The sequence below is a fragment of the Hyperoodon ampullatus genome, assembly GCF_949752795.1.
Source record: "Hyperoodon ampullatus genome assembly, chromosome: 6".
Taxonomy (NCBI): Eukaryota; Metazoa; Chordata; class Mammalia; order Artiodactyla; family Ziphiidae; genus Hyperoodon; species Hyperoodon ampullatus.
This window is the reverse complement of record NC_136919.1, coordinates 32,501,663-32,513,773: the sequence shown is the minus strand read 5'-3', so window position 1 is coordinate 32,513,773 and position 12,111 is coordinate 32,501,663. Positions and strand designations below refer to the sequence as shown.

Sequence of the window (12,111 nt, the reverse complement as noted above, 5' to 3'; positions counted from 1 at the left end):
TGTGGCTCACGGGCTCTAGAGCGCAAGCTCAGTAGTTGTGGCACACGGACTTAGTTGCTCCGCAGCATGTGGTGTCTTCCCGGACCAGGGCTCGAACCCGTGTCCCCTGCATTGGTAGGAGGATTCTTAATCACTGCGCCACCAGGAAAGCCCTAGACTTTTTAATGATTGCCATTTTGACCAGTGTGAGGTGATACCTCTTTGTAGTTTTGATTTGCGTTTCTCTAATGATTAGCGATGGTGAGCGTGTTTTCATGTGCCAATTGGACATCTATATGTCATCTTTGGAGAAATGTCTGTTTAGGTCTTCTGCCCATTTTTTGATTGGGTTGTTTGCTTTTTTTGTTATTGAGTTGTATGAGCTGTTTGTATATTTTGGAAATTTAGCCCTTGTCGGTTGCATCATTTGCAAATATTTTCTCCCAGTCCGTAGGTTGTCTTTTCTTTTTGTTTATGGTTTCCTTTGCTGTGTAAAAGCTGATAAGTTTGATTAGGTTCCATTTGTTTATTTTTGCTTTTATTTCTATTTTGCTTTTGTTTTTATTTCCTGGATCTTGGAACAGGGTCATGAACATTTGGATATATGGAACTTACCCCCATTTACCTTCCCTGTTACAAAATAGGTCCAGCTGCAAGCTGGTATTATAATTCAGTGACCCATTTTCTGGCCAGATCTCTTGGTCCCCTAGTTTGTATTGGGGCCATGCAGTATTGCAAAAGAAAATTAATTTCTCTTTTCTTAAACCATCTTGTCTAAATTCACTCCAATTAGCTATGCATCCTAACGGGGAGTCCTTCGGGGTGCTTGTAGTCACCCCCATTTTTTGTTAGGATGTTGTGACAAGACAGGGATCTGTCATGATCAGTCAGGGATCTGGCCAAATGGTGGTTGTCCTGGCGCTCTCCCAGTGTCCCTGATACCCCAAAACATAAGAAGGGAGTGCACAGTTAGGGACTTACAGTGGATGGACCCCCTCAAGGGGGTGTTGCACAGTTAAGTTCTGATGGCAGTGAAGGAGATGGTGTAATTGGCCCAATCCGTGATGGCCCCTAACTCCAGGGTAGGGAATTCGGCAGAGGAGGTGTTTAATTAAGCAGGGAAAACTGGGCTTGTGGCATCTGGCCTTAAGAAAGAGTGTGTTTGGGAAAGGCAGCAGTGAGATCCCTGTGAGTGACGGAAGTCTGCCTGCTCGGTGCGCCTGAGGCGGCCCCGGGGTTAGTTACAGAGGGGAGTAAGGGCCAGCAGGAGTCCCAAACCCTAAACCCTGCAGAGAGGGAGGGAGGAGACCTGGCCCTGAATGGGCTTCATCATCCAGCAAAAGAGGAAAAGAAGCTGATAGAGCTGAAGGATAGGGCTGGAGCGCCACAGGCGATATGATGATACTAATACAAGGAAAAATTCCCTTCAGGATGTGACCCTAGGGGGAGGGGGGTGGGGGAGGGATGGAGTGGGAGTTTGGGGTTAGCGGATGTAAACTGTTATATATAGGATGGATAAACAACAAGGTCCTGCTGTACAGCACAGGGAGCTAGAGTCAATATCCCGTGATAAACCGTAATGGAAAAGAATGTCTATATGTGTGTAACCGAGTCACTTTGCTGTACAGCAGAAACTAATACAACATTGTAAATCAACTATACTTCAATAAGAAAAAGATTAAAGGATGTGACCCTTATGATGATTAGCACAACAGTGTTGGATCAAACATCCAATTGGGCGAAAATCAGCTGGGGACTCAGGGTAATAGTAGGTCTTGACCTGAGGGGAGGCTAAAGAGGGATACCTCTGCACGCTGTGAAACAGAGGCGACACCCGGCCTGCTGGCACAGTCAGCAAGGGGGCCCAAGGACCAGTGGACAGCCGAAGAAGTTGCAGGAGTTTGAGAGAGGGAGGAGGAGATTCCACTCTTAACCAGCTGTGCTATATTTATCCGCTATTTTCTGTGACAAAATTCTGTGAATTTTCATTTCGCAGAATGAAAATTCAGCCATGTTAATCAAATTTCAAGTTCTATGGCCAAGCTCCTGCCTTGAGATGTCTCAAACAATTTGGCACCTGGGTTAGCATCAGAAAGCCCATCTGGGTAGGGTCTCCTCCCTGACCTGAATCTGAAAAGGCAGTGGGCGGCCACAGACCTGGACCCACGCAATTTAGATAAGGTTTCTCTCCTTTCCTCTCTTTGCCCTTTGAGGACCCCCTCCTCTTCTGGCCTCCAGGACCGTTCCTTAAGCAACGTCTCCCCTTCCAAAATGCCCACTAGCCTCCAGGCTGATGCCCTGTGCTGGACAGAGGACACAGAGGCAGGGCTTCCCGGCTGGACGGGCCCTGGGAGCCAGGGGCCTGGGGAGTCTCGGATGGGTCCGGACCTGCAGCCGCAGTTTTCCAAACAGCCCCCTGGAGTAGGTTCTTTCAGCTTCAGGGAAAGGTCAGCGTTTTCGATCTCTTGTTTTCACACATCTTAAGTGGATTTCAGAGGCCCTGGCGCCGCCCCTGCTCCCTCTTGAAACAATGTGGTGAAGCCGCTGTAGCTTTGCTAGAGGCTGCATTCCTCCCACATTGTGATGTGGTTTTTGGAAGTCATGCATGCAGTTAGCTAAACCAAACTAAGCTGCTTCATGAATGGGAGCAAACTCGAGAGAAATGGTGAACAGAAATAAGGCAAGTTTGCTTTCCACCCCTAATTCAAAAAGCCAGATAATTAAGTAGGCGGAGAAAGGAAGTGTCCCTTCTGATTCCAAGAGCTGACTCTCTCTCTTTCTCCATTTCCTTTCTTTACTAGGTAGTGGCGGCGGCGGTGGTGGTTTGTCTGTGTGTCTTGGGGGCAGAGGGGTGGGTATTGTAAGGGAAGTTCTAGTAAAAGATCTGTTTCCCCGGATCCTCTGAGTAAGCTTTTTCTGTCATATGGAGAACATAATAACTGCTTCCAGTCCTGTTCAGCTTCCCTCCACTCGGCTCTCTTCTATCTGGCCCTCAGCAGCAGTTCCAAGTCTTTAAGCTCTCTGCTGACTTGCCCCCATCTCTCACTCTGGATTCCACCTGGGAGCCGAGGTTCTACAGAATGAACTCAGTGCCCCCTGCACCTCCCACCAGCAAAGGCCCAGAGAGCACATTCCCTTTCCTCTTACTTCCCCTTTCAGGGGAGAAAGAGCCCCTCTTCTTTGCAAAGCCAATTCCTCTACTGCGCCCTGGATCCCAACATGAATGAGCTTGCTTGTCAGTTACTCTGCAGCTGCCATAACTCCTTCGCTCCAGTGTAACGAACATGTCCAAATCACTCGAATTCCAAAAAAAAAAGTCTTCCCTCGAACCTGCCTCCCGAGCCCCCCGTTGCCTGCCTGCTCTCGCCAGTGCGCATCTTGATGCAGTCATCTACCCACTTGTCACTGCCACACATCCCTGCCGCCACCGTCGCCAGTTTTGGTTTCTGCTCCCCCATCCCGTGGCTGGCCACCATTGATGCCTAATCTTCAGACCCAGTGGACCCCCCCCATCCATTTCCTGTTCACTTCTGGACGAGAGAGGAGGAGGAGGAGGAGGATGGCCAAAGTGAGCTCTTGAGGGGGAGTGTTGGTGTCAGTTCTCTGATGCTTTCCCAGAGAGCCGAGAGTTTCAGACAAAGACATTTTTCATCTACCAAGCTGCATAGTTTTACTTAGATATTTTAAAAAGCAATCTCAAGCTCTGAAGGAAAATGTAACATTGATGCCAAATCAGATGAGAACTAACACTTGGTATCAACAGGAATATATTTGAATTTAAAAAGGCTAGCTGCATCTGACAGCAGTGTGTCTCAGAGACTTAAGTCTGAGTCGGAGTGGGGGTGGGGAAGAGAAGCGAAGAATCTTCAATAAATGTTTATTAAGACAGGGGACGGGTGGTAAATAGGGTGACCACCTATGACATGTAGGAAGTCGGGGAAGGCTTCATGTCAGAAGTTACACTTAGGCTGACTCTTAAAGGGACAGGTAATTTCCGGTAAAGAAAAGGAATTCAATACCGAAGGCAGAGGGAGTGGTATGTACAGGGCGGGGTGTTTGGGGAAAAAACCCTGACATTTCCAGGAAATGATGAGCACAGTACTTCGAAGCATCTTACGGTCTTTATGATCTAGTGTTGTCCCCTATCAGACCCCTTGGCCCTGAAATTTGGATAGTTGCAAGGAAAGAGCACATCCTATAGTAATTTTTGTTATGCTTCGGGCTGAAGACTCACTAAATGTATATGAGTAATCAACTTCTCCTGTGCCTCCCTAAAACAAATGTGCGCTTTTAGACACAGAAAACGTATTCAGTCAAGGCTGCCTTTCCCCAGAGTTGCCAGCAGCAACCCAGAGGTGGGGGCAAAGCCTTCACAACAGGAGCCTGGCGGTCCCGCAAGCCCCAGCATCTTCGGGGTAGTCCCTTCTCCCACGTTGCATCTCTGTCCTCACCATTCGTGAGCTCTTGGAAGACAAGAGCCATGTCTGTTCGGTTTGTTGTTACCCGGTGGCTAGCACCAAACATTTGCTCAAAAATATTGGTGACGTGCATGGGTGATGGGACCAGCATCCTGTGCTTTCTAAATAGAGGGTTTCTATCTCCCCTTCTGTCTCCAAGGAAACACTTTTGTAAGTTCCTGGTTGTGGTAGAGGTTGCCAGTTCATGAGTCCTTCCTGGGCACAGTGGTAGACAAGACCACACACTTTCCAGCCCCTTGTGGGTTGGTGGGATCGTATGACCAGGTCTAGCCCTTGAAGCAAGACTGGAAGTGATGTGTGCTACTTCCTGGATGAGGCATTTGAGTGGGTAGATCACCTCCAAGCTCTCAGCAATGACCCTAGGATTCATGTGTTAAGATGACAGCAACATCAGATGGAGAAGCTTGGATTCCTGAGCCACTAGATGAAAGGGCATTCCCACTGACCCTCACTGTGAATCTGTGTAAGAATTAAACCTCTACGGTGCTAAGGAGTTGCCTTGTTGCAGTGCCTACCATGACTAATTTATCAGTATATTCTACTTTCTCTACATAAAGCCAAGTGGGAGTATGGATTAGACATGAACTCAATAAAAACACTGTTCATTAAATATTTGATGGAGGCCATGAGAGAGGAATAGCTATGTTTTACAATGGACAAGTCGATTACATCACTTTCCTTTAGGAAAACACACAGAAGAAACTTCTTAACCTGCAGTTCTAGAAAAGGTGGAATGTCTCTTGAACATTCAATAATAAAGTTACTAAGAATGTGATTCTTGATGGAGCCGTTTTTTTTGCCAAGCCTCCCAGCAAACTCAGAGCCAAGTATGTAGCTTATGCATGGTCTCATGGAATGCATTTTTGCCAATTCTCTACTATGCTTTTGCTATTCAGTCATTTTCCCTTTAGGTCCTGATTTACCTAACTTTGTTTTCTAATTGTGTTTTATACACTCTGTCTCTTAATATCCTTCTTTTGTGAAGGAGATAAAAACAAGGAAGTGTGAGAATCAAATTTTTAGAATGGGCTCTGGATGTAAGCCATTCTTAACACTGGTGAAGGCAGACAGTATAAATTGGCTTTGAGTTTAAAAATTATTATAGTCCAGTAAAGATGTTAAAAAATTTATTTTGAGGGCTTCCCTGGTGGCGCAGTGGTTGAGAGTCCGCCTGCCGATGCAGGGGACACGGGTTCGTGCCCCGGTCTGGGAAGATCCCACATGCCGCGGAGCGGCTAGGCCCGTGAGCCATGGCTGCTGGGCCTGCGCGTCCAGAGCCTGTGCTCCGCAACGGGAGAGGCCACAGCAGTGAGAAGCCCACGTAATGCAAAAAAAAAAAAAAAAAAAAAAAAAAAAAAAAAAAATTTATTTTGAAATGATTAGATTATGGAATGGCAGAAATTGAATATTCAAATGCAATAAATTTAACTGGTTACATGATAATTTTGATTTGAGCTAGTTTCTGACAGTAGTTTCTAACAGTAATACTTGCCTGGTCAAATAATTTTAAAAAGCTAAAGTAGTTTGAATTCATCAATAAAAAGATCATATTAAAAGACAAAAAAATCCTTTTTGACCCACCTCCTAGAGAAATGGAAATAAAAACAAAAGCAAACAAATGGGACCTAATGAAACTTAAAAGCTTTTGCACAGCAAAGGAAACCATGAACAAGACGAAAAGACAACCCTCAGAATGGGAGAAAATACTTGCAAATGAAGCAACTGACAAAGGATTAATCTCCAAAATTTACAAGTAGCTCATGCAGCTCAACATTAAAAAAACAAACAACCCAATCCAAAAATGGGCAGAAGACCTAAACAGACATTTCTCCAAAGAAGATACACAGACTGCCAACGAACACATGAAAGAATGCTCAACATCATTAATCATTAGAGAAATGCAAGTCAAAACTACAATGAGATATCATCTCACACCAGTCAGCATGGCCATCATCAAAAAATGTACAAACGATAAATGCTGGAAAGGGTGTGGAGAAAAGGGAACCCTCTTGTACTGTTGGTGGGAATGTAAATTGATACAGCCACCATGGAGAACAGTATGGAGGTTCCTTAAAAAACGAAAAATAGAACTACCATACGACCCAGCAATCCCACTAGTGGGCATATACCCCAAGAAAACCGTAATTCAAAAAGAGTCATGTACCAAAACGTTCACTGCAGCTCTGTTTACAATAGCCAGGACATGGAAGCAACCGGTGTCCATTGACAGATGAATGGATAAAGAAGATGTGGCACATATATACAATGGAATATTACTCAGCCATAAAAAGGAACGAAACTGAGTTATTTGTAGTGAGGTGGATGGACCTAGAGACTGTCATACAGAGTGGAGTAAGTCAGAAAGAGAAAAACAAATACTGTATGCTAACACATATATTTGGAATCTAAAAAAGAAAAAATGGTTCTGATGAACCTAGTGGCAGGACAGGAATAAAGACAGACATAGGGAATGGACTTGAGGACACAGGGAGGCAGAAGGGTAAGCTGGGACGAAGTGAGAGAGTGGCATGGACATATATACACTACCAAATGTAAGATAGATGGCTAGTGGGAAGCAGCCGCATAGCACAGGAGATCAGCTTGGTGCTTTGTGACCACCTAGAGGGGTGGGATAGGGAGGGTGGGAGGGAGGGAGATGCAAGAGGGAAGAGATATGGGGACATATGTATATGTATAACTGATAACAGAGCAGAAACTAACACACCATTGTAAAGCAATTATACTCCAATAAAGATGTTCAAAAAAAAAAAGACAAAAAAAAAAAAATCAGTGCTGTTGATTTTAATTTACCCTTCTTCCAGGTTTCATGACTATTAATTTTCCCTTTGATTTATAACAGGGTAGCTCAAAGAATAAGTTAATGATGGTAATTACCGGTGCAGGATGTGTAGTAAGATAGTTTGTGGCAATGGCTGTGACTTGCAGTTAGAGGAAAATAACTGTGCTCACGGGTTCAGGGTCCCCAGATGATGTTCAGTCACTGGCATTTCCTCCTTCTGAAGCTTCATACACCACTTTTAACATTTTTGATGGAAAACATTCATTCCCTCCATGAAATTTCCCCAGTTGGTTATAAATAGCTGATGCAGAAATATTAACATTTTAAAATCCCAGCTCACACCTCACCTTAAATTTACCTTTGCTTTTCATAACGGTTTAGATTTAATGGCTTGAAATAGCTCTCATGTACATGCATTGAAAGGCAATGCTATATAATTTCTACATTTCATATCTGTAGTCATATCTGTAAATGATTTACAACAGATGCACATAGACACATGTGAAAAAAATTCTTTATTAATTTCTCACATTTCATTACAAAATGTATGTTGCAAACAACTTTGAATAACCTACTTGTGTGTTTTTTGTTGTTTTTTAAACCCCTTGGCTTCAAGAACTCAGGATCTCCCTATCTTTTATCAAGTACTGGGAAATCCTGATTTTATTGGAGTCAATAGGTTATCATTTTGCTATTTATTTTCTTCTCTCAAGCTCTGAAAAAAAATGTCCTCTGTATAAATTAAACAAAAAAATGTTGTAAATTCTATGTCATTACAGTCAACAGAATTATAATAATGCATCCAAAATGTGCGGCCACAAAATATCAGGTATATGTTTGAAAAAAGAAAAAAAATGACATTCTAGCCTTGTTAAAAGGATAATGGTCCCATATTTTTATTAACAGGTTAGCAAAACAAAATCCAATGGATTACAATATTTACATGTTATTTGAAAAATAAAGTAGTGATAAAAGCATGTCACAAATATTTTCTTTTTTTTTCTTTTTTTCTTTCTTTCTTTTTTTTTTTGTTTTTGTTTGTTTTTTGGTAACCATTACAAACACCCAATCCAGGTATGGAACTGTTTAGTACATTTGAAATGAGGCCAATTAAAAACAAATATGGACACAAAATGAATCTTTGTCTAGATAGTTCACACTTTCCCTTTTTCTGGTTTCCACATGATGGCCCCCATCCCTAAAAAAAAAAAATTAAATTAAAACAAACGCCCTACAAATAAAAATTCTTAACAGCAAGAAAGTAAAAGAACAACATGCTTTTCAAGTAAGCACTTATTCCACAAATGCAATATCTTTCCATGGATTTTATTTGAAGCTGTGTGGGACACTGTCATCTCAGCAATTCCCCTTCCCTTTCTCCCCCCCTCCCCCAACCCTTCCAAGTAAAAAAACAAAACAAAACAAAACATGAAAACCAAAGGACTCACACACGTACACACAAATGCTCATGCACACATCCAAGCTCACACGCACACAGGCTTCTAAAACCTAAGATTCAAGGAAAGTTCTACTTTTTGGAACGAAACCCTTTGTTCACAATCAGAACGTATTATAAATGTAGACTTAGATTTAGTCTAAGCTGCTCCCTCCTGAAAAAGCTAATATGGGGAAACAGAGCAGCTGGCAGCTAGATTAAAGAAAAAAAAAAAAAAAAAGTAGTTCTCCAGGCTCCTTGTAGGATATAAGTATTTTGTGAACACTCTCACCAAAGGGATGGGATTCGAGCACATCCCCTTGTCCCGCAAAATAAATGAGAATCCCCCCGCCCCCCAAAAACACAATGCAAACAAAAACAGAACACAGATTTAAAATCACACACAAAAGCCAGCCCATCCTAACAGAAATTATTTGTGTGAGACAGATAATGTGTAAAATTTGACAGCAACAAAAGGGTGAAGAGGACTTCCTCGTCTGGCCCACAAGCTGCATAGCTGTGCCGAAAAGTTTGGTTCTTTAGTTAAATTAAAAAAAAAAAAAAAAAAAAAAGAAAGTTAACTTCTTTGTTATTTCCATGTTTAAAATAAGAACGTTCCTATTCACAAAAAACTAAATCTCCCTTGCCCCCAAATCAAAACAACAATAACACACACACAAAAAACAATTTATATGAAAAACTGAATTGTGCTGTGTTTGTAACACTCAAACTGATAGAAGATAAACGTGTGGCAAACAAAACTCCACAGTCACCTTAAAATTAGCTCACATGAAATCTACCAAATTCTAAATTATAGTTGAACACTAATAAACAGCTTACCTGGAATAAAGGATAATTCACAAACATTTATCTAATAATTAAAGTCTGTTTCTTTTTTTTGTTTTGTTTTTTACTAAAATAATTAAAAAAATCACAGTATTTTAAGAAATAAAACCCACGTGGGGATTTTAAGCACAATTTGTGTTCCTTTCTTTAAAACTCTTTTTTTTTTTTTTCTCCATTCACCATCTTGCCCAGCAGTTCTCTCTACATTTAACCACAATGACGACAGGTAGTACTGACAAATGCAGAGAATTCCCTTGGTTAAGTTTGAGGTACTAGGAAACAGGTGACTGTTTTATGCAAAGCAGTTTTTTGTTTTGTTTTTGTTTTTTGTTTTTTTGTTTGTTTTTTCCCAAAGCGGCTGCAGTTAGGTCTTGAAAAAGCTTAACGTATTAAAACTAGAAAAACGCACCAAAAGTTGTGCGTCAAAAAGTTGTTCCCCTAAGAGAAGTCTTCTACTGTCACGGAGCTTCTGTTTCCACATACTGTCCAAGACCACCATAGCGCACACACGTGCAAGGGAGGTGCTTCGTATTCCGCAACAACTGAAACTTCCACGATGAAGATCCGGAAGGAAAGATGTAGTGATGGAAAAGGAGCCACATATTCCAACCATTTAAATAACTTTAATTTACATACTCACTCACACAGGTACCAGTGCTTTGAAAATAGATTGTTCAGTCCTAAAAAGCAGCTTTGTTCTGTCTTCTCTTTTCTGTCCCCCCCCTTCTCAGCCCAAGCCGGCCCTCCCACTTTTTTTCATCACGGTTCAAGTAAGAGGTGATTAAGAATTTCACCAAACGCTTATTCTTTTTTGGCCTCTGCATTCTCCAGGAGAGATTTGTCAGCAGCTACTACACAGATGGCTACTGGTTCATTCTTTAGGGAAAAGTCTATCCCGATTGCTTCGTCATCTTCCTTTTCCTCTATAGAGGGCACCTTAATACTGTCCTCCATGCTATCTTTCAGGTGGATTTCTTCTCGGCTCACCTGCTTGGTGTCATTCAACGCCCTGGAAAAACATTCATGGTAGTGACGGGTGAGTATATATATATATATTTTTTTCTAGTTAAACAAAAAACATTCATGTCCTTATTTCTCTGATCCTAAAAAGGTCTTGGGGTCTTACAAGTATGCCTGAACTCTGAGTGATTTATCCTTGCTACCTGTTATGCTTAGGTCATATATTTCTGGTATCTTATCAAAAAGTTGAACCTATAAAAATATGCATTATCATACTATGTATTGATTATACCATGCTTTGATTCCAGATCAACATAATCACTTTATGTTCCCTCCTGTACTGGGAACAATATAAATCATAAGCGGTCATAGCAAGAACTGCCTTATGCTCAGACCCATCAGAGGAACCTAGAAGCTTGGAGATTTGCTATATTTATTAGGACTAAAAGAGCAACTCAGGTATTAAAGATTTAATGGATAGGTCCAGAAACAAATCATAGAAACAACAAAAAGCAAAAACCTGAAGACGGGACCCATGTCCTGGGGAGCTTAGTTACATTCTCTGAAGTTTAGATGCTTCACGTTTCTGGGCATTTTCTGCTGGAAGGACCAACTCCTAGGTTCTCCCAGCATCTGCTGGGCTCTAAGTGCCTTATCTGGGGACAATTTCATGTTCAAGGATCTTATGAGTGATCTACAGGTATGCTCCCACCTACCTGGGAGGCAGGCAGAAGCGGGCTCTGTCCCCGAGGCAGAGCATTGAAGGCACCAAGAGGTGCGTGGGAAGGTTCAAGGCCACTCAGGGAATGAGTCATCACAGAGGCAGGAACAGAAGCCAGATCTTTGGACCCCGGTCCACGCTCTATCAGAGAACGTCATGCTAATGAAAGCTGAAGGGACACGGGCTGGAGAGAGCGCTACACTTCTACACGAGGGCTTGAGCGGGATCTGTCATTCGTAAAGATGATCTTTCCTCCTTTGACTTGTGTCTGGGTGACCATTTAAAAACCAGCGGAAAGGTAGAAACCCAGTTCGTTACAACTGCCTCTCCTCCCATGCCCGGAAGTGTGACACAGAGGGGTCTATGTACTGTCAGGAGAAACCGCCACCTCGCACGATGGGCGAAGGCCTTCATGGGACTTACATGCCGTGTCTCAGCACGTGCCTTTCCCACTCAGAGCCCTGGGAAAACGCCCGTCCGCAAAATTCACATGGAAAACGCTTCTCAGTGTTGATAGCAGCCCCACGGTCAGAAAATCTCATCAGATCTGTGAGGAGAAAGCAGAAGTGTTACCTGTGTGCCCAGGAGCAGGCAGCAGAGAAGTCAACATCCATTAGGAAACTTCCTCTCCTACCTTCCCTCCCACAGCCATTCAGTGAAACCAATTTCCACATTCCGTACTCTTTCTCCTACTGGCTTTTCACCAAAGGATATTTCTTGAAACTCTCTCAAGAACTGTTCCTGTGGTTCCCGAGCCCCACGTGTCCTCACTTCTCCTCACCTCCCAGTTGCTTCCCTCACAAATAACCTGGGTCTGTCTTGCCTGAAGAACCCCTTCTGTTCATTCCAATGGCATCTGTGCATTTTTTTCCTATCAAATCTCTCCCTTCTG

General features: G+C 42.7%; 1 protein-coding gene across 1 annotated transcript in view; it reads right to left on the bottom strand.

The window, feature by feature from the left end:
* Positions 1 to 9,466: 9,466 nt before the first annotated feature.
* ZNF462 (zinc finger protein 462) overlaps positions 9,467 to 12,111 on the bottom strand; it is a 141,683-nt gene continuing 139,038 nt past the window's right edge. Inside the window, exons 12-13 of the mRNA XM_079705815.1 lie at positions 11,643 to 11,766; positions 9,467 to 10,547 (exon numbers count right to left, since the gene is read on the bottom strand). Of these exons, the coding sequence (XP_079561941.1) occupies positions 10,340 to 10,547; positions 11,643 to 11,766 (332 nt within the window). The 3' untranslated portion in view covers positions 9,467 to 10,339. The remainder of the gene's footprint in view (positions 10,548 to 11,642; positions 11,767 to 12,111) is intronic.